General features: G+C 34.2%; 3 protein-coding genes across 3 annotated transcripts; 2 read left to right on the forward strand and 1 right to left on the reverse strand.

The window, feature by feature from the left end:
• Positions 1-2540: 2540 nt before the first annotated feature.
• LOC129945426 (peroxisomal membrane protein PEX16) lies at positions 2541-4205 on the forward strand. The gene is made up of 4 exons (XM_056055179.1): positions 2541-2791; positions 2866-3112; positions 3325-3702; positions 3772-4205. The coding sequence occupies exons 1-4, from the start codon at positions 2668-2670 to the stop codon at positions 4019-4021; spliced, it is 999 nt and encodes a 332-aa protein (XP_055911154.1). The 5' UTR covers positions 2541-2667; the 3' UTR covers positions 4022-4205.
• Positions 4206-8502: 4297 nt separating this feature from the next.
• On the forward strand, positions 8503-10142 carry LOC129944117 (zinc finger protein 593 homolog). The gene is made up of 3 exons (XM_056053310.1): positions 8503-8733; positions 8826-8972; positions 9782-10142. Exons 1-3 carry the CDS (start codon positions 8638-8640, stop codon positions 9998-10000), a joined length of 462 nt encoding a protein of 153 aa, XP_055909285.1. The 5' UTR covers positions 8503-8637; the 3' UTR covers positions 10001-10142.
• On the reverse strand, positions 10094-27883 carry LOC129944116 (calpain-D). Its single transcript, XM_056053309.1, has 11 exons — positions 27161-27883; positions 22091-22977; positions 18484-19573; positions 17105-17343; positions 16908-17048; positions 14373-14947; positions 13017-14306; positions 12748-12954; positions 12423-12689; positions 10581-10723; positions 10094-10516 (listed from the first exon to the last, which is right to left on the reverse strand). The coding sequence occupies exons 1-11, from the start codon at positions 27565-27567 to the stop codon at positions 10339-10341; spliced, it is 5424 nt and encodes a 1807-aa protein (XP_055909284.1). The 5' UTR covers positions 27568-27883; the 3' UTR covers positions 10094-10338.
• Between the last annotated feature and the right edge of the window lie 83 nt (positions 27884-27966).

The following is a 27966-nucleotide window of genomic DNA, read 5'->3' on the forward strand; positions in this document are numbered from 1 at the left end:
TAACTTTTATCAATGAAAATAAAACATCTTTTAATTTTAATTTTACTTTACTTATTTATTTTTAGTGATCTAATAGATCTTCAGTAACTAACTTTATGCTTATACCTTCTCATACCTCAAATAAATGGCATTCTTATTTAACGAATCATAAAATGAACTTATTCCTTTATTTATTATTATTTATTTATTCCTTTTAACTTAATAAGTAATCAGATTAAGATCTCATATTTAACGTAATTAATTTAGGCCTACTGAATCACTCATTTCATCAATTTAACCGCCAGCACTGCCAAAGCCCATTAGAATGGTCGATAATACCACGACCATTTGGTCCCATCACTCCCACACTATGCGCCGCATCCAAATACAAATAAGGTTTGTATTTCTTCATTCATGCAATTACCTCAGACAATGGGACAATCAAACCCTCCATACTGAAAACACCTTGGACAATAATCAACATTTTGTTTCATGGTTTGCTGTTTTTGGCTCACCATTAATTGTACATTGTCGCAGAACACTATCCAGATCTTTCATGATTTTGTTTTCTGAATACTTTTCTTGTGGCACCTGACAATCGAATGGCAAGTATAATCGATGCATGATTCTTTTCCCAAGTAGTTGTACTTCAGGTTCAGACATCGTGTTTCTGTTCCAGTGAACTCGAATGTCCAACTGTAGTCCTTGATTATGAGATCCTTGAGGGTTACCTCCGATTCCAGCAACCTCGAGCTCTCCGATAGATATAGCGTGATTAGAAGCTCTCGAAGACATCGTTAAGCGTAACATAACCCTGAAAAGAAATCTAATTTCATACTCAGTCAGTTCGTAAATTTCAAATTGGTTCAAATCGTCATCTTACCTCTCGATTATTTTCTTTCGCGACTTTTGGGTCACACATCAATTGATTGATGTAGCCCAATATCATGAGCAGGTAAAATCCAAGATATGTGCGAATGAAGATTTGCTCCGATTAGAATCATCATCACACAATAAAGAATCATTCGACTGAAATGCACTAATATAAACATACGAAAGAAACTATTTAGTTGCATGTACGCGCAGTTACGTGTATTATAGTATAATACAGACATTTTGTATGGGTTTAAGCAACTTATAAATTTTCGCAATCAATGTATGAAAGAGAAAACTATTGAAATTGAGATGTAAGGTGGAACCCTTCCCTCAGAATTGTTTGTGAAAGGAAAACATTGACTACATTTATTCTCTCTTGCACTTAAAGAAAATTATTCAACGATTTAGTTGAATGTGCGCGCAGTTACTTATAATTCCTTGTGACACAAACTAAGGAATTGGTTTGGGGTGATCGTTTAGTTTGTGTCAAAACGTGCTTGTGTTGTATTACGTGCTAAAGACCACCCAATTGGATCATTTTCTATAATAAAATATCAATAAAATTGCGCCTCAGGAAGATTCACAGGATGTGAGTGTGACATTACGATAACATGTCTTACAACATCTTTTCTCTTTAAATTTATTTACAATTCAATCAATTTCTGGCGTAGTCGATAGATTTTGACAAGTGCTCCTGAAAATTTCCTTTTTGATACGTGGAGTCCTGATAACCAATCGAATTAATGTATCTTCTTCGGCCTTATAGAAATTAGCCGAGTGTTTTGGATGATAAGATATTTATAAATTAAAAAAATTTATACAAATTTAAAATTATAAAAAAGAAAACAATTTATTTACCTTGTTTTACCGCTTTTTCAAATTAAAATCTCAAAAAAATGTCACAAACGTCAACAAAAACTAAATTTTGAATTAAGTTTTGACAACATTACTGACAAATGAATTAAAAAATGATAAGCTGGTACAATTAAATTCACATTTCGGAAGAAAGTTCAACTGAAAGCCGTATCATTTAGTTTGTTTCCACCTATCAGTTTCACTTTCAAAGATCAACTCTAATCTTAAATTCTTGATTACAAACAGGAAATACTGGATTCCAATCATTTATTTTTTTTATTAACAGACATTTTCAATAAAAGCTATGACCAACCTGTCAAAAATATTTCTGGCGCTTGAGTACTTATGTATGCTTCTTAGGGGAAAAGTAAACGTTTTCAGGGAGCCAAAATGATTTTTACTTTTAAATTTCTCACTCTGTGGTAGGCCATAGGTAAAATATATGTAGAGGATAATATATTTCCCTATATGGTAGGCTATATGGTATTACATATCACCTACATGTAACTTTAAAAATAAAACCAGTTATTCTTTACGTTCGCCGTAGCCTCAAGGTAGCATTAGGAGTTTTACATACAAAAGTGGAAGTAAAAACCTAAAATAGCTAATGATCCTGTAGTTACTAGGAGCATCCCCGTATAATCTGTCATTGATAATGCTATACATTTTTATATTATAAAGATATAATTATATTCGTATTTTATTTTCAATCATTTACTTTCTTCAAAGATGTCTTCAATGTAATTCGGCCTTAAATAAAACACATTTATATATGAATAAAAGAGTTCTTGGCAGCACTCACACGTCACACCACCATAATTAAAATGTCAAAATCAAAACTCTTAACTCAAAAGAAATGGCTGAGTGAATTTTTATTTAAGAAATTTCAAGGGCAAATATATTGAATTTTACGATTTGGAACTAAAAACATTCTAAAGAATAAATCCTTTTCTTATCATGGCAACATATATAAATACAGTGAAACATTTATTTGAATCCTATAAACTATGGGTTGCCCAGAATCCGCAAGTTGTTGCTGATTTCGAAACCACGGCTAAATGGGTGTCCTACTTTATTGGATGTAAATAAAAAAACAAGTTTTTGAATTACTTTCTGAAGTAAGAACCTACATTTTTATTTCGTTTTAAATTTCAGCACAAATATCAAAGTCTACAGTAAGTTCGGAATTAATTTTTACTCTGTCCAATTTGCTTATTTTGTTCAATGACAAAATTATTGAACAAGCTCATGGGGCACACAGAGTTGTGGAAAAGACAGCATACCGGGTAAAGGTTATTCTAACCACTTTGGAGTACTGTGAGGTGCTTTTGGAAACATCGGCGAGAAAAGTGTATGGCGAAAAAGTTCGATGGATGGTCATTGTTACTATTCAAGCGATAAAGTAAGTCAATTTATAATTGAAATTATTTAAGTAGTCATTATTGTGGTAGAGCTGGCGCGCCTTTTAGCATCATATTTGCGTCTCAGATCTTAAAACAATTCGTTTCTTATCTGTACAACACTCCATTGCTATTTAATTGCTACGTTTCAGAAAATTGTTTGTTTCATTGGTTTAACTTTAACAAAAAACAATTTTTTTTCAAAATTTTATAGAACAATTGGAAGATACTTGTTGCTTTTTAAATTTAACGAAAACATTATTCGTTCACCACCAATTAAGCAATTAGATCGGAAAACTATTGGCCAAGTTAAACAGTCTGATCTAGGATTGGCCGATGACGCTCACAACGGACTAGTTAAACTAGAACGCTCTGGACGGTTGATTAGGAAAGTTGAAGGTGCTCCACCATTGCACTACAGAAATTGGCAATCGCTAGAAAACGATGAAGCTCCAAACAAGAAGCCTTTTATTTTACTAAAAGCAGAAGTTCTATACATTGCCAAACCCATGCTGCATTTGATGTCAAGTGCAGTTTTTGGGACCAAGAGTTGGAAGTCTTATTCTATAGCTTTGGTTTTGGATATAGTGAGGTAAGTCATATTTTTTTTTAATGATTGATTTCTTTTTTTTATTGATTTAATTTTTATTTCAAATTCAAGCATTCGTTCATACTACGATAAAAGAGATTTACTGACAAAAGAACAGAAGTTGGAACTTTCACGTCGAACCTGTAATCTACTTACGTTCCTAGTACGGTCACCGTTCTATGAAGCGGTAAGCAAACGAAAAATCGAGGGTTTGGTGGATTTCTGTGGCAGAAAAATTCCATTTGCCAAGAATATCTGTGAACCACTCAAAGACTACATTCCACAAATGCAAGATACATATTTTTACACATGGTCAACATAGTTTGATATTTTTTTTTTCTATCTTGGACTGGCTAAGTATTGTTTTTTTAATTTGTTCGGAGGGAGGAGGGGGATATGTTTTTGGTGTGGTAAAAAGCGTTGATCTTACTTTTAAGAAATAAATTATGTATTTGACTACAATATTGATACATAATAAAACAAAGATATTTTTGTATTTATTTCAACCTTAAATGTGTACTTAATTTATTGTTAAGGTCTCAATAAAAGTGACCACCTGCTAAGACACCAGCTATAAATTTCATTGAAAATGAAAAATGTTCGTCGGCAAAATCAGTGAATATTTTATGTCATCGTCAATTATGAATTTATTTTCAATATTTTATAAATGCATGTACCGAACCTTTTTACCTTGATTTCTTATTATTTTTCGAACATTTTAAATTGATATTTCGTAGTATTGAAAAGCCACTTTTCTTAAGAAGAAAGTTGCCAACATTATTTTAGTTTGGGAATAATTTTTAAGAGGAGGTCACATTGATCCACATTCAAGGTTTCTTCGTTATACACTAATATCGTTAATAGATTATGCCAACTAATTTATAACCTTATCTCCGGATATGATTTATCGTGATTATCGAATGAAAGAGATTATTTTTATTACTGTCCTTGAAATATCAAACAATAGATCGATAAGAAATTGTAGCAACTATTTTATTGCTACATGAAAAATTAAATTACATTAAATTTTGAATACCAACTTTATTACTTCATAGATCAGTGATTTAGCGAATTTTCACATTGTATTTTTTATTAAAGAAATGTTTTTCGGTAACACAAAGTTCGTTAAGTACTTACTTAAAAATTGCAAAAAGAAGTTGATTGCACTTCATATAAATACAAATAAAACAATTGATTTACATTTTACATGTGCATTTTACGTAAGACATTTTGAAAACGTCGAAATAATTTGCCCTTAAATTTAGGGTCTGTGTCATAATGTAAAAGTAAAGTTCTGAATAGTTTAGTTACCCATCACTTAAATTATTTTTCATTTGAATTTTCGCGTTAGCAAATATTGTATGTTTCACAGCCATCTCAATGTTTTTAGCCTTTTTTCAAACGAAAATGGGCCCTAAAATCGACCTTTTTCAATTCCATTTAGTTTATTTTCATTCAAGATACGCGATTTCTTGTTAGCTTTATAATTGTGTAGTAAAAACTTATTTATCTTGTAAGGTATCAAAGGCATGAAGGACTCCGCAAGGCTCAGCAAAGTTTTATCGAAGGAACATTGTAATCCTTCATTTCTAAAAAAGACTAATGGAACCTGGACCTCTCCAGCCGAATCTCTTGAGCTACTGATGAAGACACACTTTCCGGGTTGCGAGAGTGATAACCCCGAATCGCTTGAAACCACAGAGCTAAACGTAGCTCATGTGGAGAAAGTCAATTCCGTTATAACCAGAGAAAATATTTTGTGGGCCATCAATACTTTTTCTCCTTATAAATCCCCAGGGGCCAACGGACGCCTTAAATGTTATTTTGGATCTTCTACCAATCGACCTTTTTATTAAATACATAGTTTCCTGCAGCGCTATTAGGCTGAAGGAATCAAACAGCTGGTTGTCAAAACATTATGGTCACAGCAACACAACGAAATTGATTCCCTCAGATATCTCGGTAGACACTGACTACTGCACTCCTACTTTGAGCCTTAGTAAGGGTTTTAAGGTTATTTTCCAATCGAGAGAAGATTGGGAGGATGCCATCGTGTCGATAGGTTTCGACACAACCATCTTAACTGACGGCTCAAAGATGGAGTGCGGAGTTGGTTCTGGGATCTTTTATGGGTCCCTAAATGTAGCCAAATTCTTTAGGCTTTTTTCAGGCTGAACTGCTGGCAATAAGGGAGGCATGTAAGATACTTAACAAAACCAAAACCGAAATGCGGCTATCTTTACAGACAGTCAGGCAGCTGTCAAAGCCATTAACTCGGCCATATCCTCATCTAAATTGGTCCAGCAATGTCGCGATGAGCTTGCGAACCTGAATATTAACCTCGCTGTCACCCTGATCTGGGTTCCGGGCCATAGTGGTATCGTGGGAAATGAATGGGCTGACGAGCTAGCCAGGCAAGGATCGGCCCTTCATAGCTCACTTGCGGAAATGGTTAACATTCCTCTTGGTGCTATGAAGGGTAAAATCTTTTCTATCTACCAAACTGAATCAAACCGAAGGTGGAGCAAGTTATCCAACTGCATTATATCTAGGAAGATATGGCCCACCCATAATAAAACCCGTACAAACGATCTTCTATGCAGGTCAAGGCAAGACATAGCCAGGATTGTTGCGGTTTGTTCCGGACATTGGCCTATAGGAGTTCATGCAGAGAAGTTGGGTATCTCTTACAACACCTTTTGCCGCAGCTGAAGTGACCAAAGAGAAAGTGAAACGATAATCCATTTCCTCTGCAAATGTGCTGCTTTGGCAAACACTAGAATGAAATACTTTGGGAAAGCATTCTTTTAAGAACTTGATGAGCTATCTGAGACAAAGATTAGAGACCTAATCTTTTTTCTCAATGCGACAAAATGACTCTAACATAATCGCTATGAAGCTTCTCTATAAATCTATCCCTTTCAATCAAAAGTCAAACTCAAGCCTTCAAACTTTTTGATTTATATAAATAAATGACAGAGTTATGAAGCTCAGTTTTCAGTTGATTAAAAAACATCATCAGCTGTCATTTTGCCATATGTATATTGACCTGGTATCCATAGCGTGATGGCTAGTGCATATGATTGTCATGCCCGAGGTCTTGGTTTCAATTCCTACCTGTGCCGTCTAAAGTTGTTTTCACGGGTATACTGCCACCTGCGAGGAAATGACAAATCCTATAAGAGTATTTCTTATCATGAAAAGGATATCTCAAATTAGCCATTCGGATTCGGTTAAAAACTGTATTTCCTCTCCATCCCTGATATGGCTCCCATAAAGGAATAGGTGCGAGTTATAAGTCACTAGGCCCTAGTTTTCTACGGACTGTTGCGCCATCTAATTTAATTATTTATAGACTTGACTGGGAGATTTGTTTTTAATAACTTTCCAATATAGTTGTCTTAATTGAAAGGCAATTTTTTGGCATCTGGTCAATCAGAAACTAGAAACTTTAAGTCCTAATTTGTCTTAACCTAAATCCTACCCCATCTAACTTTGAGTTATCTGTGTTATTGGGAACCTTATCAAACCAAAGAGTCATTTGACACATAATTCCTGTTAATCCTACAAATTTATTTTGAACAATTATTGAGAATTTTATCTGCTGAGTTTATTAGGTTTAATATTCTACTTTCTAAAACAGAATTTATCGAGTCTTTGCTAATTTAATAAGTTCGCTACGCGGAGATAAATGCATCTGGCTTATACAGGTTTTTCGCCATTGCATAAATATCTACACAATTACTAGGAAAACGAATAATTTTGTATTGAAGAGTTTTGTGATATTGATTAGTCGGTTTTCACGTTATAAGCATTCAAGACTTAACCTACTAGATATGGACCGCTAATAACCAAATTCGCGTTTGTGTCGCCTATGACCATCAATTTTATTAGCCCTTCTGTTTTTTGTCAAGCTATTTGAAGAAAAAAACAACAAATGGGGTTTGAAATCAATTATCAAAGCGGCATAGCTAAAGAAGTGGAATCACTTTTAAAAGGGTGTATTGTAGGAGATTATCGACTCGCAGTCCATATCTAGTACGCCAATGCCGAATAGTTTTCTTCTTTTTGTTCTATTTCAAATCTTAAGCTAGCGAGCCATGGGTACCTTCTTTTTATTTTTTCTTGGTCCTTTCTCCACTTTTATTATATGGGACAATGCTCGCCTTGTTTTTCTGATTATGAGTTTCGTAGTAATATGATATTTTTTGTGAACCATTTCTTATGAAGATTATTATATAAAGTCCGCCAAACAACTTTTTGTTTTTGTGTCCATTTGGACCGGGTTCCAATGACTCGAAGCTATTAGCTCGGTTGTATATGTCCATCTTTTAGTTAAATTCCTTCTTTCTATGTTAAATACCTTGCCCTCCAACATGGTATTCCATCCATTCAGTTATTTTGCTTTTATTTTATGAAATTTCATATAAAAGTATGAACTACCAACATATCTTTTATGAATTATAACTTTGGTATTCTGTGTTTTTAAGAAATCTGCTAAAGGAACTTAAAAACACAAAATCTTTTATAAAATCTGTAACGATAAAGGAATAAAATAAAGTTTTGTACTTTTTATTATAATAGATTTACTTTCTTAGAGGAAAAACGGATATTTGCATATTTATATTCTGTATTGTCAACAAAGTTAACTACAAAAAACCAAAGGAAAGAAACAATAAATATAGACAACTGAACTACATTACCAACATAAACAAGTGTAATACATACGCCAGGAAACACCCCTGCATTTTGTATAACACTTTGAATGTTGACTTGACACTTGCTTGACAGCTGACATTTCATCTCAGTTTATTTTTCTTTCAAAATATTTTTACACGTGTGAAGATATAATAAAACGCATAAAACAATTTTTCTATTGTTTTCTTTAATAAAATATAACTTTTCCACGCATTTAATTTAAATAAAAAAAGCTTCATCATGGGAATGGTATCTAAGAGAAAAAAGATGCATTATGGGGATACCCATTTGCAGAGGAGATGGCGAGTGCGAAATCGTAAAAGGGACCTTGATCTGGTATGTATGCTTTTTATCAAAAGCAAAACAAACATAAAAACAAAAACAAATCGTTCATATTTTATTAAATTATATACTAAACATTTTTACAGATTGATAAAGACATACAGACAGGAGGCGAAAAACTGATTAATCAAGAAGTAGATCTGGAAAAACCGGGGTTTGCTCAATTTTATTGCGTCCATTGTGCCAAGTACTTTACTGATGACCATGCTATGCAAGCGCACTTCAGAACAAAGGTATAATATATAATATGTTTTCATCTATAGCGGGTTTATTCTTTGAAGAATTTCAATTCTAAGTTAAATGGATTTTCCAATCTTTCTAAAAGCTTAGAATTGTGTTTTATAGAACCGGTGTTCAGTTATCTGTTTATTTAAAAACTTGCGAAATTTGTTTTTTTTTCAATAAAATGTACTTACGTACTTAAGGTGGTGCTACTTTGTAATCCAACAAATTTCTCTATTTAGCTTTGTTGCTAACTAAATGTCTAGTTGCGCGCTAAAGGTTGGATGAGGTCATTTTCCACTTGTGCGTGCCACCTGATCCGCAGCCTTCTGTGAGTTTGGATTCGAAGACTGCTTGGCCGGGAGCAATCTCAAGCGTTGGACTTTTATCCTTCCGCCTAAGTCTCCGTCGCTGTACAGCCCGAACAGTTCGTCGATCCACTCCTCCATTCGCCTTCGATACTAAAGGGACCGTAAAACACGTGAACAATTTGTTCTCCGGAGGACCTAAGGTGCTGTTATTTGTGCCTCTGTAATGTAATAATGACGGTCTTATATATCGATACTTTGGTTGCTCGAGAGGGGCTTTACTACTTAATTTCTTTCTTAGCCCAAAAAAAACAGCAGTTAGCAAAAGTAATTCTTCGTTTGATCTCAGCTCTGGTGTTTTTTTTTCTGCATTCAAAGCGGAGCCTTTAGCTTAACGCTTTTAACAAACTTTTTTGATTTGATAAAATTGATATAGTGGAAATATCTCTACAAAAAAATTTAAGAGTTTTATATTACTAAATAGTTGAAATCAAATTTGTTTCTATTTTAAGGTCCATAAACGTCGCCTAAAAGCTTTAGAAGTTGAACCATATTCAATCGAAGAAGCTGAACGTGCTGCTGGTCAAGGTAGCTACGTTAAACCTAAAACTCGTTCCGTTACAACTCAACCATCTAAGGAAGAAGTCAAGGCTGGCAAAAGATTAACATTAGAAGAGAAACCAGAAACACCGGCAAAAAAGCGAAAGGTTGAAAAAATGCAAGAAGAATAAAGACGACAATAAATAATGAATTTTAAAACAATGTACATAAAAGTATTTGTTTTTGATATTTTTGATATCAATAAAGAAATACAACAAAAAAAATCAATTTTGTTTTGTATATTGAAGTATATTTTATAATTCTTAAACATTATCGGTATTTAACTTTAATCTTAATGGGTACACTAATATATAATAATTCTAAACACTTTTTTTTTAATAATATTCTTTGTATTGTGTAGCTTCGCCTCGCGACTAGTATTTGTTTTTTTTTATTTTCTCTTTTTTGTTTTTAATTTTTAGTTTAATTAATCTCCTTTTGTTTGTTTGTTCAATTGTTTATTTATCAATCACGTTATTAAACGAGGCGCATGCAAACCATGTACATTCTCTATAGGGGGGCAATGTGTAGCACCCGGTGGACCCCAATCGTGGAGACCACGTGAATTTGCTAAACGATGCGTCAGCCGGTGGGCAATACTAAAACCCCCACTTCCTTCTAGTTGGGTCAGGACTATTATCACTTGCCTAAAAAAAACAATGTTGAAGATTGATAAAATTAAATTTGTTTCGAGAAAATAGAAGTAGTTACCTTTGCAATGGAGGCACGGAGTCGACAGTCTTCAATTCTCCTCTCGTTGAAACGACGTTGTAGCTTTCCTGACAATCACATTTCACGTGAATCCATTTATTTTCGTGCCGATTTTCAACCATCACAACCAGACCAGCCCAGCCCTATACGGAACAATACAAAATGTATTTATTATTTATCGTAATATTTATATATCATTTTTCAAGAAAAGAAAAAAACTCAAAAAATTCCTCAAAACACAGTAATGTTCAATTTATTCGTCATCACTTCTCGGTTAACTTGGATAACATTCCCATTAATTTTTGTTTCGGCAAGATCTATAAAATAACTATATCAATCCTTTTTTAATAACTCGAATAGTGAAATCGTTAATGCATTTCAAAATAATTAACTCATCCCGCCTTTCAGCTTTTCCGAAAATTTTTAACAAAAATTAAATAGTCTGCATAAGAAGTCAGGTTGGTCACACGATCAAATCAAAATGTCAAATTATTTTGAACAGCTAATCTCCAAAATAAGGTTCATTTCGGTCCATTTTCTGCAATGAATATTCTTCATGAATATCTCACTGCACAGACAAAGTAAGATTAATGCTGTAGAAACGCAGGGGAATTATCGTTTAGCTGGCTAAGAGAAAATAGACATTCGAGCGATGGTTACTTCAGAAATCAGTACAGTCCAAACAGGTAGCATTTTTCGTAACTGAGTTTAAAAGATTAGTCTTTGGTAGAAGTTTAAAGAAGTTTTGGAACATGGAAAAGCATCCGGACGGCAAAAGTTTTTCATCCATTCTGGTTTAAATTATAATCTTCTGACAGCTCAGGTGCAGTAGTTTTTGAACCCAACAAGAGGGAAACGAGATTTATAATACGTTACTCTGGACTTTAGAAATGAAGGTTTTGATGCGTCAATAAGCCTCCAAGTGTTGATGGCAGCTTTAAGCAAACTAAAGGATGAAAAAGCGTTCGGACCGAATGGCATACCAGCCGAGCTAATCAACAGACTTACATTTATAAAATACAAAAGTCATGGAAACTAGAATTAAAGGAGTCCATCATTTTTCCCAATTCATAAGAATGGGAGTTTGGTCGAGCTGTTCCATTATAGAGGCATGTCTATTTTGAATACTTTATGCAAAATATTAGCAATAGTTTTGCAAAAACGTTTCAATAATTGGATCGAATAAAACAAGCTTTTGAATAAATTTTAGGCAAGGGTATTTAACGATTGACCACATTTTTACCTTTAAAAGTATCGCATAAAAATTCTTAAATAAAGGAAAAAAGTCTATACGCAGACACAATGGTTAAGGGATGGAATGGAAAAGATATGTCAAGAGGTTGTCAGACAGCTGAGTTTGTTCGCCTTGTTTATTGAAGACCTTGCACTTTCAGCTTTCGAGTTTGATAGTGAATTTGAATAAGTCCAACATTTTAATTTTCAAACGTGGCGGATGCCACAACCCAGCGAACAAAAAATGTTTTAATATTGAAAAAATCATCACATGACGGCTACTTAACGAAAAATAACTAACCACGACGATTTAAAAGCTTCGCTGTAGCAGCTTATTTCCGCGGTGTACATTAAACAGAGAGTGAAATACATGAACAACGCAAAACGGTATCTATACAGGCAGCTGTACTGTCAACTTATTTATAATTTGAAAGAGAGAAACTATTTTAGGGACGATACCCTTGTGCAATTTAAATGACAGGGAATAACTTAATAAGAGATTTTGCTAAGGAATTATTTTCATAAAACTGAGAATTCATCAGAATTACACAAATAAAATAATATTTGAGGAATCTTGTTTGTATAAAAAGCTTCGCTGTTATTATTTACCTTCGTCAAGTAATACGCTGTCATTCCCTCGCGGCCCTCATGTCGTTGTCCTTTAGTAAGTGTCAGACTAATTATGGCATCAGCTAGAAGATGTGATGGCGGATTTATTTGTTCGACCAGAAGACGCTTAGAGCTATGAATTGCTAGCACACATTGAGGATATTGTTGAGGATCTTCGATGCCAGTGTGCCAATGATTAAATGCCAAGCAAACTAGTAAATACATATCACGTTCTAACATTTTATGGCAGCCAACGAAACCACGGACCTGTTTCACAAAATTATTATAAAGTGTTATGAAATAACAGCAGAAGAGAAAATCTTACCTGCCGTTTACTGTGCTCCACCAATCTACCAACTTCTGGACTAGCTGGTGAACGAGTTCGGAAAATCACTACACACAAATCTAGTTGTGATCGTTGGGACTTTTCCGAGTTTCGTTGTCCTTCTTGGAAGAGTGTAAATTCGGCTTCAGTTGGTTCTAGTACTGTCAGCAGAACACATGACAATGAACACAATGGTTGAAGAGTTCCCTGAATTGAAATTTTGTTTTAGAACATATTTAAATAAAAAATGAAGAACAAATTAATCTTACTTGCAGTCGCACTTCGTTCCAACCTGATCTAACTTTACAAATGTCAATGCAATCAAAGTAATTGAGAAGATCCTCAAATGATATCCAAAATACACCCTCCGATGCACCATGGGGCATTAGAATCTCCCTTAACTCGTCAGTCCAAACATCGGAGTCATCTGACCAATCACCTCGCCAAGAATAATGTCCCCACGGATTTCTAAGTTTTAATAACCGATGACTATGAATGTCCTTTACGTCAAGCACCGAATAAGCATGTCTCGGTCGCAGGCCCTTTCTCTGGTACTCATCTTCGTCTACTTTCATATTGCCACCACCACAGCTTGCTCCCATCAGGAACTTTACACATCTTGAGCTCAGTAATTGCGCCCAGATAAGATCCTTATCAAGTTCATCTTCACTTGGCATTGGAAGGGAGCTCGGTTGCAAGGGAATACTTTCGCAAGGAGCACCTGTTAATGTTGCCAAACCTTCAATAGCTCGCCCAGATACCAGAGCTTCATAGCATCCATGAATTTTTGCGACTGCCTTCTCGATCAGGGGTACCCAAAGCTGTTTTCTCTTTGCCTGGGAATACACTAGATGACCCCTTTTATCACATGGCAACAAATCATCCACCAACACCGTCGTCCATTTTCCGTCCTTACACAGCCGCACTTGATAAGCACCTTGGGGGCAAATTTCTTTGGTCACCAGAACCTCCTTGACTAGGTCTTCACGCTCAGCGAGAACAGCCAAAGCGCTAAGAAGCCAGCAGTTTCCCAGAACTCCTTGGCATATATCCGATGGCAGTGGAGTTCGAAATACAGCCCACGGGGGAAACGCTCCGCCATCACAATTTATTTCATGCGGCCGGCGCCATTGAACAACCGGGTTTCCATCCCCCCCAGTAGCCGGATTGTAATAGAGACTCTTCGGGGCTGGTGGAAATGAATCATCAACGAAGAGCTCATTGTTCTCTCTGCAATACTGAATAATATTTTCCCATTTGTTGCGAGCTTCGCTTTCTTCGATCTGGCGCAAGTTTTCCATTAATTTACTCTCTTGGCGATTCATGTCCACTATGATGCCACTTGTGATATTTGGTTCTGTTGGAAGTGTATTCGCGAGCCCACGTGGACTTGAGCATATGTCACAGACAACGCTAGCTGAGGAGTTTTCATACGTACACGCTGGGCACTGCCATGTTTTAATTGATGCCGAGGAACCGCTACTGCTATGACGATTAACATTAACTGCAGATGATGATGAGGAAGATGGTCTTGTTACAACCGCCCCAGTACTATGACGCTACACAAATAAAAAAATCTTACTTGTATTTTGGACCGATTGATTTAATAGTTTTAAGCAACTTACCTTTGGTATTGCTCCTGATGAAATCCTATCGTGTCTAGGTGATGGGCTTCTCGATGTTCTAGGTGTCGGTGGAACAAGACTCGAGGAAGAGATCCCTGAAGTATGTTGTTGTGGCGACAATGCATTCGTTTGATTATTACTACTTAAAGAAGGTGATGCAGTTGACGACGACGACGACGGTGTGACAGTCCCTAAGTTATTGGTATTTAAAGTTGCCAACACATGTCGATTATGTAGTGATGTGTGTGTTTTATTATTTTGATGATGATGATGGCCACTGTTACTATTGTTAGCTGGTGTTGATGTATATGGTCGAAAATTAGTTTGTTGTCCGGATATTATGGGTATGGTTCGAACTGATTTGCAAGCAATGCATATGTTTGAATTTAAAGAATTCTTCAAAGTACACTGGCTGCAAGACCAAAATTCGCCTTTTCTCAAGGTCATGTCTTCAATAGATGTGATGCTTTTAAGTTTTGATCCACCGCATACAACGCATGCCATTGATAAATGTGAATTAACGAGTGTGCACTTTTTACATGTCCATTCTTGGCCTGGATGCGAAGATGAATCACCTAAAATATAAGTTTGAAAATGTTATATTTAAAGTATGAGGAAATTTATTTTAAAAAGACGTATGCTAGATGTAGGGAACAACGCAACAAGATATGTTCCCAAGTTGTGGTGTGAGGTCAGTTTGGTTTTTATTCCGAAATTTGGTAAGCCCAGCTATACTAATGGTTAAGACTATAGACTATTAATCTCACATAGGTTATTTTTAAAACTTTATGACATAATTTTAGACATTCAAATCTGAAGCAATCTGATGTTTGAAGCCTTATCTCCTATACAGCATGGCTATTCCAAAGGCAATGGAAACTGCCTTGCTTTGCGTTGTGAGAACAACAGAGAAAACACTCCACGATAAGGAGTATACACTAGCCGAGCCTAACAGGTCTCGAAATAGAACAGTCTATTATAAATTGGACGGGACATGTGCATGATAAAGCATAAACAAATCAACAGTGAGCTAGGCGGTACGGAGATTAAATTTAAATCATCCAGAAGAACACATCAAACAAGGATATTTTCGCCACTCTCTCTGGATTGACGTGAAGAATGAAATAATTAACAAAATTGCAGTCAAAGTAGTTGCCTGCGCCGATGACTTATCAACAGGAAAATTACTAACCACTATAAGCGAACAAATGAACTAAGACTTAACTAGGATCTACACCTTAACAAAAACCTGTGGCTTGTCGATTAACTCTATTAAAACAGACTAAGTACTTTTTAGAAATAGGAGGAAAATGCCAGACTATAAAATTCCTAAAATCAATGGAACAGCAGTAAAAATATCAGATCAAGCTAAATATGTTGGAGTAATCTTGGATAAAAAGCTTATCTGGGGCGTACATACTATAGAGAGATCCAAAAACTAGCATATTATTCATGTAATAGGATCTTCAGTAGAAATTGGGGAACAAGTTCTAAAATCATATTGTGGATGTACACTGCAATAATCAGGCCATTTCCCACTTAAAGCTCTCAAAAAATATAAAAACCTTTGCATTTATTGGTATTTATAGACTAAACGGGCTATGAGGATAACCCCAACTGCGGGATTTAGAGCGATGCACAATTTCTTAACCCTGAACCCACATGTAAAGGAAACCACTGCTTACATCGCCATACGCTATAGCTAAACCATTTGATGGAAAAATAGTTAAACAGGACATACACGGATTTTAGAGGAATACTTAGGGAACAATATGAGCACTGACTACAGACTCCCCGATCAAAGCAGTGTCTTCTAAACCGAGGTACTGGCAGTGACAAACGCCTCAAAAATGGTCTTAGTGATATCAATCGATGCTTGTAAATTAAATTTCTAATAGTTTTTGGTTCACAGCTTAATCTGTTAAGATACCACAGAAAGAAAATGACGAACGACACTACTCGCTTTCTATGCCACTGACCAGCCTGGTGCCACAGAAGATACATTTTCTTCTTGGGTAATCTTAAGAACTCGAAGACTTTGCAGGAATCAGTCTCTTGGGTGTTATTGAAGCCTCTAGTGGCTGGAAAATGACAAAATCAATGGCTAGTCTGAATACCTAACCTAATATAATTGAACATTTTTACTCTGTTTACTTTGTGAAGTGCTGAAACATGAAGCCCACTACAAGTGTTTTTCTTGTTTAAAAATTTGATTCTGTTTAATAACTTTTGTACAGTTTATATATTGTCTGTTGTTGGGTAACAACCTAGTCACTGATAAAGCTTCGGTTCCCATCGATCACCGAAATCAAACATCAGTGAGCGTGGTTAGTAAAAGATGGAGGACCGTCTCGAAATCTACCGCGTGCAGTTGTCATGTGTTCTTTCTCTTCTGTCCTTCTGTCTTGTATTGTTATCACCTTACATAGTCTAGTCGCTAAAGGTGCTGTGTTCTCTACTCTGTACATTTATGTGCAGAGCAGAGTGAAATGTAATGTCTGTTGTTAGAAAAAAGATGTAAATATATATACAAACCTGTTATAAATTGAAAATCGTCTTCTAGATCCTGTTCAAATGTTGCAATTGGAACTTCAACAATAGATGGTACCTCATCGAATGCATGAGACGATTTGGACTGTCCCATTTTCGTACTGCATTTAAGTTCCTTTCGTGATTCTATAATTGAAGAAAATATAATATACATGTCTATTTTGGGAAAATTAAATTCATACCTATCGATGGAGCAACTGTATCGCCTATTTTCGTTACAGTTATCAAACTTGGTTGTGTCAACGAAGGTTGACTCCTTGTTGACTCACATATATCACATTGTTCTACCCAAATACGATTATAAGCGTATGAGCATTTTGTGCATGTCCACATTCTTGGAGGATTCGTTATTGGATTATTACCGTTGTTAGAGTTTGAAGAATTCGTAAGAATACTTTTAGTCGACAAATGCGATGAAGAACTGAAAGATTTAATTTTAGTTAAGTACAAAAACAAAAACAAAAAAAAAAAACATTGAACTAAGTAAATGAAAATAAAAATAGAATATAATTGTATAAACGAAGTGAAATGAAAATGAAATAAAAATTAACCAATTTAATTGTTAGATTTTGTTTTTATTGAATGAAATTAAAATGACAATATTTTGCTTAAAATTAAATATTAAAGTATATATACATAAAACTTAAATTGATTAATATTTCTTTTTATTTTCATCCGAAAGAGACTGATTTTTGAAAAATCATTAATATGCAAACCCAAATTATTCAGCCAGATTAAGAAGCTCATTATAAAAATAAAATAAATGGCACAACACTCCGTTAAGAACAAGTACCTAGTAACTTACAGCTCTCAACCATTCCTGTATGCGAGTCATGTCAGGAATAGAGCGCACCTGTAGTTGTATGTCGAATTCGAACGACTTATTTGAGAAAGCACTTTAAGTGACAAGAATTACTCTTGGTTGATTTGTCAATTACTCATAAGAGGCAGTACTCATGACAAAACGTTAGGTGGCACAGGCTAGGATTAAACTCATTACCTATAGCATGACAGTCCTATCACGCCACAGGTACTTGCTTAATATATTGTCAAGAAATATGAAGCTCAAGAAATTATAAGTTTTGCGTAAATACTTCAAACTTCATAGGAAAACATTTGTTAAATTATTCATTCTACCCATTTTAAGGGATGCCGAAAATTGAAATTCCGTCTTTTATGAACTCAAAAAACATTGAAGGTTGCCCAATGTTAAAGTAGAATTGTTATTTATTAGACGTTCCTGAACTATCAATCTTTTCGGATAGAAACTAAAATTATTAGTATAACTAAATTGCATGCGAAACAAAAATAATTATTACAAAATTTTCACTTAAACATAATTAAAACAAAAGCTCCTAAAATATAACAAAATTAATTAATTTTAATTAACAACAATTTTTCACTTAAACTAAATTAAAATAAAAGCTCATTTTAAAACACAATCCCCTCGTTGGATTCATTCGAATAAAAAGAAGAGCGTGCATTAACGAAACAATAATTTAAAGAAAAAGCTTTAACACCCTCAATTGAAGATCGAAAATCAAAACATAAAAACACGTACATTTTAGATTCACTCGGTTTTTTCGGACCCTTCCAAACCTTGGCGTAGATGGAATATTCTTCGTTTTCGTTATTCATATCGGATCTATCACAGGCTCCCGATTCTATCGATTGTCCACATAAAGCAGCATTCATTGAATCTGTTGCCCCTGATACAGCTACTGCAGACGATGCTGTCCCAGCAGCAGTTGAATTATTATGACTTGTTGTCGTTTTCATATTTCCCATTATCTCAATTGAGGGGAGTTTACATGCAAAATTATTATTATTATTGATATTACAGTTCGTATTGCTGATATTGTTTACATTGGTTAGCTTTCTAGCTGCTGGCGAACTGCTAAACTCACTCATAGATGCATATAATGAATCTACGTTTTGATGTTGCTGTTGTTGTTGTTGTTTATGCGCTTCAGATATTGTCACCATGTGAGTATGTTGTTTAACTTCATCCATTAGTTGTTGGTTGTTAGTTCTTGCTTTGTTCTTGTTCTTATTCAATTTATTGACCACAGCATAAATCGGTTCGGTAGTTGGTTCACCAACCTCTGTGCCACCAGCTGATGATGATGATGATGTGTTATTGCTGCCACTTACTAATTTGATTTTTTCCAAGTTTTGCCTAGCACGACGAATTATTGTGCTGTTTTCATACATGTGCTGAATATGATGACCTATGGGATGATAATGCTTCCCACGTTCCGAACTGGTGCCAGCGCGACTATTTAGCAAAGTCTCATAAATGGTACTATCAACGGCCCTGGTTTCGTGGTGTGGAGCCCCAATTCCAATGGTTATCTTTGGTCGATTATTGTCGTTGTTCAAATTCTTCGACCAATCTTTGACGGCAATTAGTACACCGTTGCGTGGAAATGTTGAGTGTGCCGTTGGGTTAGTCGAAGAACGATTCGCATTGACGCTATACGATCTAGACAATGTTGTTATTGTCAAATTACTATTTTCATTGGTGCGATTACATACACCGCAAATATCACATAGATGCTGATTGGAAATGCTACTGAAAGAACTAGTTTGCGAGTCAGGAAATGATGACTGACGGGGATATTGATGAATGTGTTGTATTGGTTGTTCGCCTAAATGAATATTTTTAATTTCATATTATGGATGTATGCAAATTCTTTTTTTTTGATTTTTAAAGCAGAAACAAAACAAACAAAAATTCTTGATCGTGATGAATGTGCTTCTGAGAAGTTGGTTAAATTGGTGGTCAGGAAAAAATAATAAATAAGCTGATGTGAAAAGCTTACAAATTAACATAAATATCGTTAGTTATTCTTCATAATTGTATGATTTTTGAACAGGTTCGTATAAAAGATTATGAGTAGATATTTTAATAATATTCAGGGGAATCACTGATATTTGAAATATTTTGCATACATTGGTACATACATAAAGTAGATAGGATGAAGGTTTGTAAATGAACAGAACCAGTCCATTTTCGTATATTCTTCCCAATCATTTAATAACATGGGATACCTTAAGAGGCATAAATTTTACAGAGAATAAATATGATCCCATTTTCTTCGACGTGACAATCGTAAAGATTTATACCCAAACTACATAATGTGTCATTTTTATTTCATTAAATTGGAATTAATATTATAAGCAAAATATATAAATTACAGCTTCTAGAAATATAATTTAAACAAATTAAATTTGAGCTTAAAATTAGGTAATTTGAATTAGTTTTGGAGTCATTAGAATTTTGTCCATATTATAATAATACAAAAATCTGGATTTTTAAAAACAAAAGCGTTCTTCGTCGCCTCAAATTCAAAGTTATTCTTTTAAGTTTGTTTAAATATTTTTCTATATTGATCTGAGCGTTAATGAATACAAGGAATTAAATGTCCTTAAAAATTTAATATCGTTTTAAGGCGAATTGGAAAAAAAATATACTTAAATATTTATTTTTTGTTATATTTTACGCGCACTCTAGGGATTGTAAATAGCCTCATAATCTTTAAACACAGAGTGAGTAATAAGAATAGGATTAGAAAGGAGATACCGATGCACATTGCTTTTGAAATGTCTGTCTCCATTGCAATGAGTGAAAAATATTGGAGCAGGCAAAGCATCTCTGTACTTTAGAGTGCACCCGAAATCGGTCTTAAGGGTAAACTGATGAACATTTTTCACCTATCAGTTTAGAGCTTTCTTTTGAATTCTGTCCAATAGACACAGTTAAGTTATTGGATCACCTGTCCAAATATAGGAATTGTACTCGAGTTTTGGACGAATAAGGTATTTTTTAAATTATGGTCAAATCAGAAGGTGTAAACAAACTTCTTACATCGACGGAGAAAACGTAAGAAGTTTTAGAAAAAATACCATTTATAAAAATAAGGAAGAGTGAAGAAAAAACGGAGCCTTGGGCCACACCAGCGTTTATTTTTTGGACCAATACTACTTGTAATAAAAAAAATGCGGTGTTTTCGATAAGAGAGCTTGATACCAAAACTCTATTCAATGCCTTTGAATATCAAGTTCAATAATCTTACTTTCTTCAAAAAGATGTTAAAATTTGTTCCACTGTTCGGTGGGATAAACCATGAGATCGCCAGTGGACCTATTGTAATGAAAGCCATACTGCCGGTCATTAAGAATCTTACATTTTTCATTGGAAAAAAGGGACGTAAGTCGAATGTTAAAGGGGGATGATTCGGCTGGACAAATGCTGTTTTCCATTCACTCGGAAAAAGGCCTCTAGAGTAGGAAGGATGGAAACAATTGAGATTGAGATTATTTAGATTAGTTTATTTGAAAACGATCCTAGGAATCGATGATAACGTAGAGTTACGTATATTTTCCACAAACGACTTTATTAAATCAAACTAAAACTACTGTTCTGGCTCCTAATCTTCTTTGGAATAATTAGAACTTAAAAATTTACCTACAGAAGAAAAAAAAAAACGTATGCGCAAATTTGATAAAGCGATTGGAAAAAGATTGTTTAAAATGCTATTGTGGAATGGTTTCCAAAAATCGACCGAACGTTTTATAATTCCTAAGTAATTTTAATTTTCATAATGTTATTGTGCCAAAAAGACGAAATTCAGAGCTCTTAAAGCTGGAGACCCAAGCGGGTATTATCTCTTTTCTAATTTAATGTATTCTGTTTTTTTTTTTGTTCTATAACGCTTATAGCTTCTAAAACCGTTTTTATCTTATATATTTATTTTTATTTAATAGCAAAAGGTTTAAGATTTATCCCTAAATATAAGAGGTGTATTTCAAAACAACATGACACGTTTTTTCCATCACAGGGTCAGAGGTTACTGGTCTTATTGTCATAGTCATTAATTGCAAAATGGGAAAGCAATTGCCATTTGTGCTATAATGATTACAGGACTGCAAAACAATGGTGTACTACTTAAGATAAGTTTACACTGGTTTGAAGTGTATTAATGTAATAACTTAATTTTATACTAATTTAACCCATCCGAAAGGAGAATACGAATTTATTTTTAAAAAAATGATAAAAACTAAAGTATGTATGTACATAATATGTTATTGTTAGTGCATTTCCTAAAATTAAAAAAAAACTACTGAAAGTAAAATGTTTAGAGAAAAAAAATTATCTTTCTCACCGAATACTGTATCAGAAATGTTGCTCAAAGATTTATTTGTTTTTCGATTGCTATACATTGACAGGTTACCCGGTCGAATGTTGTTTCTTTCATCATAGTTGACCCGTCGATCTCGATTGTGTACTTCTGCTATTATCGCCGCTCCTCCACTACTTCCACTACTGCCGCCAGAATTATTCAATCCGATCGATGGTAAACGAATACTAGTTGATGATTCTGTTGTTGTTGTTCCTCCAGTGATTGCTGTTGCTGTTACTGTTGCTGTTGGAGTTGTTGTTATAGTGGGATGTTTGCATTCCTTGGATTCGGGTAGATTAAATATGTTTTTGCAATTATTAACGAAACAAATATGGCAGCTTTTTGTTAATAAGTTTCGACACGACGATCCAGAGTCCATACTCAGACTACGGGTACGTCTTAGCAGTTTTGCTTTGTTTTTTCTTTCATTTTTATCCGTTAAATCATCCTCGAATGAGGCTTGATGTTTATGTGCATTTGCATTTGCATTTGTTGAAGTGGGAGTTGTTTGGTTATTGTTTGGTTGTAGCTGTTTTTGTTGATATTGCTGTTGCAAATGTTTTTGCTGTTGATGTTGTTGTTTCCGATAGACTAGGGTTTCCTTGTAAATTGGTGCTAAGTAGCTTACGCTATCACATGTTACACAATGCCATGTCACCGAATTATTTTCCAATTCACAATCCTGGCAGATCCAGCGACGATTTAAACTTGGATTCGAAAAATGATGGAAAAGCTCGATTGAATTTTTTATATACTTTCGTGTATCTTCGCAGATAATGCAATTGACTTGGGGTACATTTGGATGATGTCGCTGTGGCCTCCTTAGACAACCACGCAAAAGGGTTTTGTAAACACGCCGAGACTCGTTTCTGAAATATTCAATGAGGATTTGCTATCTTTTTTAAAAAATGTTTTGGAAATTTTCTTAAATATTTATGTAGGTATAACAAAAAAACAGTAAACACACAAATAGAAATATCAACATAAATGAAATTGATAAAACAAGACTCTAAGAAATTAAATTATTATTATTATGTTACCATTTGTTTACGCTTCCGAAGGTAAGCATTGAACAACACTATTTTACTCTACATAGTATGAGCAGGCAAAGTCAATAAATATTTTGACAAAAAGTACATAAAGAATTTTCAGAGATAAACAACTGATAAGAGCGAAGTTGATTTTTATGGGTAAAAAGGTTTTTTTTTTTAATAATATCCGCCCAAATTCTAAAGTGGATGTTATCATTCTAAACAAGAGTATTTATTACATCAAATTCGCCACTCGGTCAGCACGGACTTGTTTTAAATATTAATATTTTTAAATACATAGAACAAAAATACACAATACCTCAACGGTTTTCTTTTCTATGTAATTGTGTTCATGGGTTAAAATTCATTATTTCTATCGAGCAACAATAAGTGACACTAGCGTGCCGCTAATATCTTAACAATAGATACCTACAGTGCATTAAAATTGATTCGATCTCGAAATAATGTAATTAGTTTTTGTTTAGTGATTAAAATATTTTTCATGTCATAAAAAATACTTACATACATTCATATAACGTAATTAAATCTGAATAATCAAAATCAATATTAGAAACAAGTTACCACTTCGTAAGAGGGTAAAATTGCCTAATTCACCTGCAGCAACCTCAAACACTTAATAATCATTATTTTTTATTGTAATTCAGAGCTTTGGTAAAAATAATAGTAAAAAAGGACATGTTTCTGCTATGGATAGAACCTAAACTTCAGCGATCTGGATTAGATTGATCATTCTCAATACGTGCAAATTAACTCTTGGAACTTAAGCATTTAGAATGTTTTAAGAAAATTATATTCTTTTTTGTAGATGAGTTTAAATTTACCCAAATATGGGATGATAAGTTTTGGATTCAACTTTTGAATTTTTTTTATCTTAGCACACGATAAAAAACCCTTGAACCATTTGAAAGTTTTGACCGTTTGAAATCCTCTCCGGATATGAAGGTAGATGCTCCAAATCAAGAGAAATTAGATCAAAATGCAAATTGAAAATCAAGTAAGACTGTTGAAATACTTTTCGAATTAGAAACTTAAAATGAAATAAAAGCAGCTGGCATTCAAATACCACATTAGTAAATAAACAATTTTTGTTGTTTGTCATAATTTGTATAATTTTGTTTATTTTTATGTATTTATTCTTTGTTTTTTAAAAAAATAAATATGAAATATTAATTTTTTTCTATGTACTGTGTTAACTATTCGTTAGAGCTAATTTCAGATTTGCAGTTCTCAAAGATCGATTGGGAAGAACTCTGGGCCGAGGTACATTTTAAAATTTGCCTTGAAAGTTTGAAAAAAGCATTGTTTTACTTGAAATATTATAAGGAAGATATTTTTTGTCAAGCTTTTCAACCTGAAGTAAGAGCTGTAATTTTAAACTAATTAAGTCTATTCAACGTGCTTGCTCTCTAAGCAGATCGCATATAAGCTCGATAATAGGTGTCACGCCACGAGACTAGGCGTATTCTTAAATGACTTTTGCAGAACCTGTTTGGACGAGGAAGAAATGGTTCTTCATCTTCTCTGCACATGTCCTGCTCTGGCTCGAAAACGAAAGAATTACCTAGGAGAATTCTTCCTTGCCGATCTAAATCATATCGGTATAATCAGCCTCTCACGTTTCGTAAGGGACTCAAGCTGGTTCCATTGAGCTTAGGAGGATTCATGTGGTATCACAATGGGCCATTAAACTGGCCTAAGTGTGTCCGTTTCCATCTTGGACAGAGCCACTATAACCTAACCTAACCTAAGTCTATTCAAAAATCAGTTTTCTTCAATTGATATTACCTACTCTTAGCCAAATTCAAATAACTTCATTTTAATTTCGAAGAAAAGAAAAACTCAAAAAAAAAATCGAGTGAATTTGAGAAGTACGATTTTTATTTTCAATCCATTTCAATTTCATTTTGAGTGAAAGTTAAATGTAGAGCCAAGCTGTTGATCATCTTTTTGAGGACGTTTACACCTACTCCGAAATAAATTTGTGACCCTCTTTATTGTTATGGAATTTGTCTTTTCATGCACCTAGACTTCAATATGCCTGTTAAACAATAAAGTTAAGTCCTATTGTTTTTGTTAAGTGTACTTTATGAGGCTTGGCTTGGAACTAGATGGAAAACTTTGTAAGGTGAGGCTCTAGTTTACACAGGACTGTAGAGCCGCCCTAAGTAAGTAAGTAAGGTTATTTGACATAATCGCAATATTTTGGTTTCTGTAATTTCTTCACTAAGAGTTTAATAATCGTAAGCTTAAGAACTTATTAAATGCTTCATTTATAAAACAAGAAATAAGGTAATGACAAATGTAGGGAAAATAATGAAAATATAGGCACAACCATAGGAAATCGCTTAAATAGAATGTCTGTAGCAATATTAAAGCCAGAGACATTAAGACACATAATTTTGGTGTCATAAAAACAGCCAAGGTTCAACCAATCATACTGAATTCTGGTTCAATTTTGAGAACAAATTTCTTATTGCAATTACAAGAATTTTAGGAGGAATGCTTCCAATCAATGACATTCTTTTGCATTATTACTTCATGGAATGAAATGTATACTTTATAAAAAAAATGTTACCAACATGTGACAGGTTTGTGTTGATTAAGACCTTAAGAAAACAATATATCGCAAACAATAAATTAAGCCTAGCTGCACAATACCAATAGTTGCAGAATTCTATACAAAAGAAAGACTAAAACAATATCTGTTTTGTAGAAGGGCAAAAAACGATTTTTACCAGAAGTTTTTTTTCTTGTTCTTCTCAATATTTTCATTATTCTTTAACCTCAATTTGAAAACAATTTTTTTCGACACAAAAGAATATGCAAAATAATAAACCTACCAACATGAAATCGGTCAAGATGATCAATGAGTTGAAAGTAATTCATATATTTGTATAACGTACCTACCGATACCACTGTTCTTTTCATGTCCTAGTATTTTAATCTGATTAAAAAAGTTTCAAATTCACTCTCAAGTCTCAACACAAAAAGAAAAACAATCAAACAAATATCTAAACAAATTTTTAATTGAACTTAAAGTATGTATTTAGAATCACTACTTTTATTTCATTATTATTTTTTTTTTACATAATTCCTTTTTGGACGGGATATACGAAACGAAGGTATAAGTTTTTTCTTTTTTAATTTGCTTACTCTATAGTAACACAACAACCACAATTTTAACCACCTTGAAACAGAGAGGACAAACAAGAGAGATAATATCCACATAAAGTGTGGGTAATTGAATTTCTAACCCATATTTTTTGCTCCAAAAGCTGAAAGTGACCCCCTTAGCAACAACAACAAATATAACAGTGTTTATTGCACTTTTTTCCAACTTTTAGTGTTTGGAGACTTTGACACCGATTGCGATGCAATTATATTATTTTCATTTTCGATTTAGTTATCTTTTTTTTACTTTTCTTTTCTTCACCACAAAGTCATAATCAACGAAACCCGAATGTATCTAGGATACACAACTCTCAGGGATCTCTTCAGGGTCGATGGTTGTTCATTTTTTCCGTTTTGTTGCAATACAAAAAGGACACACAATTGTCGAATATTTTAGCAGTTTATTTAATTTTTTGTTGTTGTATGAAGGAAAATATCACTTTACCTAAGTATTGTCCAGGACCGATTCGTTTAATGAGGAACTAAACTAAATGCATTCCTTTCTTTTTGAACAACAAAACCAAAAAGCCAACACAAAAGAAAAGCAGAGCAGAGCTCTTCTTTGCTTCTGCTTCTGCTGCTACCAAAAAGAACAGAGCTGCTGCTGCTTCTACTGCTGCTGACAGCTTTATGTGCGCGATTTGAATAAATCAATATTAAAATAAACAGCAGTTGTCATTTTTGTGAATCGATTTTTCGCTGGTGCTTGTGATTTGGGGCTGCATAAAGCACCAGCACCATCACCCTACAACAATAAAGGAATACAACAACAACACACAAAAAAAACGAAAGGAAATCAAAGGAAACAAAGAAGTGTATAGCAACCTACCCATGAGAACTGATTTCAACATATCCCGGTAGGGTGGTGTTGGGGGAGGCAATTTGTTGTTGTTGCTGGTGCTGCTGTTGGTTTTCGGTGTCGGTGGTAATGGCAGCACGGTTTTGACAAGAGCCTCCTTGGGGGCATTCACCACTTGAAGAGGGGGTTGCTCCGCCACCAGCATGAGCAGGATCATTTGCATTGCATGATCCAGGCGACCCAGACTTCCCAGACAATGGATGTTTCGGTGGATGATGGTGATGAAGATGATTCGCCGACGATGTTGTCGTCGTTGTCGTTGATGATGAGAGAATTTTTCGGATATTACCGCATTTTACACATTTCAAACACTCAGTAGGATTGATTATGTTACAATTTGTACATGTCCATTGTAGCACCGAAGCAATTGTACCCATTTTTTGGTGAGGATACAAACATGGCTCTGAGTGATTTTGCAAACAAAATTTTTGATTTTTTTCTTCTCTTACACGAAGGTCTCTCTTTTTTTGAGTGTTTCTTATCAATTCATAGACTGTGTGATTCGTATTTTTATGAATGACGATTTAAGTGAAATGATATTAAGTGGATACAAGCAACTGTATTTGGGGAATTGGAAAAAGAAAACAAATTATTGCGGTGACCGTGCAAAATTATCAAAAACAAGGGGATTTTCGTTTTTGTCTTTGGTAGACATCACTCCTTTTGGGTTCTCGAGATGGAAAAAAGTAAAGCAGTACAACACAGAGGGAGAAGCATAGAAGCAACATATCGAAGGTGGATATTTTTCGATGAGTTAATCGTTGAGTTTGTTTGTC

Source organism: Eupeodes corollae, chromosome 2 (assembly GCF_945859685.1).
Source record: "Eupeodes corollae chromosome 2, idEupCoro1.1, whole genome shotgun sequence".
NCBI lineage: Eukaryota > Metazoa > Arthropoda > Insecta > Diptera > Syrphidae > Eupeodes > Eupeodes corollae.

Coding starts and splice junctions, on each gene's coding strand:
- LOC129945426 (XM_056055179.1), top strand. CDS start 2,668: ATGGCAACATATATAAATACAGTGAAACATTTATTTGAATCCTATAAA. Junction 2,792..2,865: donor GGTGTCCTACTTTATTGGAT/GTAAATAAAAAA, acceptor TTTAAATTTCAG/CACAAATATCAAAGTCTACA. Junction 3,703..3,771: donor TTGGTTTTGGATATAGTGAG/GTAAGTCATATT, acceptor TTCAAATTCAAG/CATTCGTTCATACTACGATA.
- LOC129944117 (XM_056053310.1), top strand. CDS start 8,638: ATGGGAATGGTATCTAAGAGAAAAAAGATGCATTATGGGGATACCCAT. Junction 8,734..8,825: donor GTAAAAGGGACCTTGATCTG/GTATGTATGCTT, acceptor ACATTTTTACAG/ATTGATAAAGACATACAGAC. Junction 8,973..9,781: donor AAGCGCACTTCAGAACAAAG/GTATAATATATA, acceptor TTCTATTTTAAG/GTCCATAAACGTCGCCTAAA.
- LOC129944116 (XM_056053309.1), bottom strand. CDS start 27,567: ATGGGTACAATTGCTTCGGTGCTACAATGGACATGTACAAATTGTAAC. Junction 19,574..22,090: donor CATTTCTGATACAGTATTCG/GTGAGAAAGATA, acceptor ATATTCATTTAG/GCGAACAACCAATACAACAC. Junction 14,307..14,372: donor CATCAGGAGCAATACCAAAG/GTAAGTTGCTTA, acceptor TTATTTGTGTAG/CGTCATAGTACTGGGGCGGT.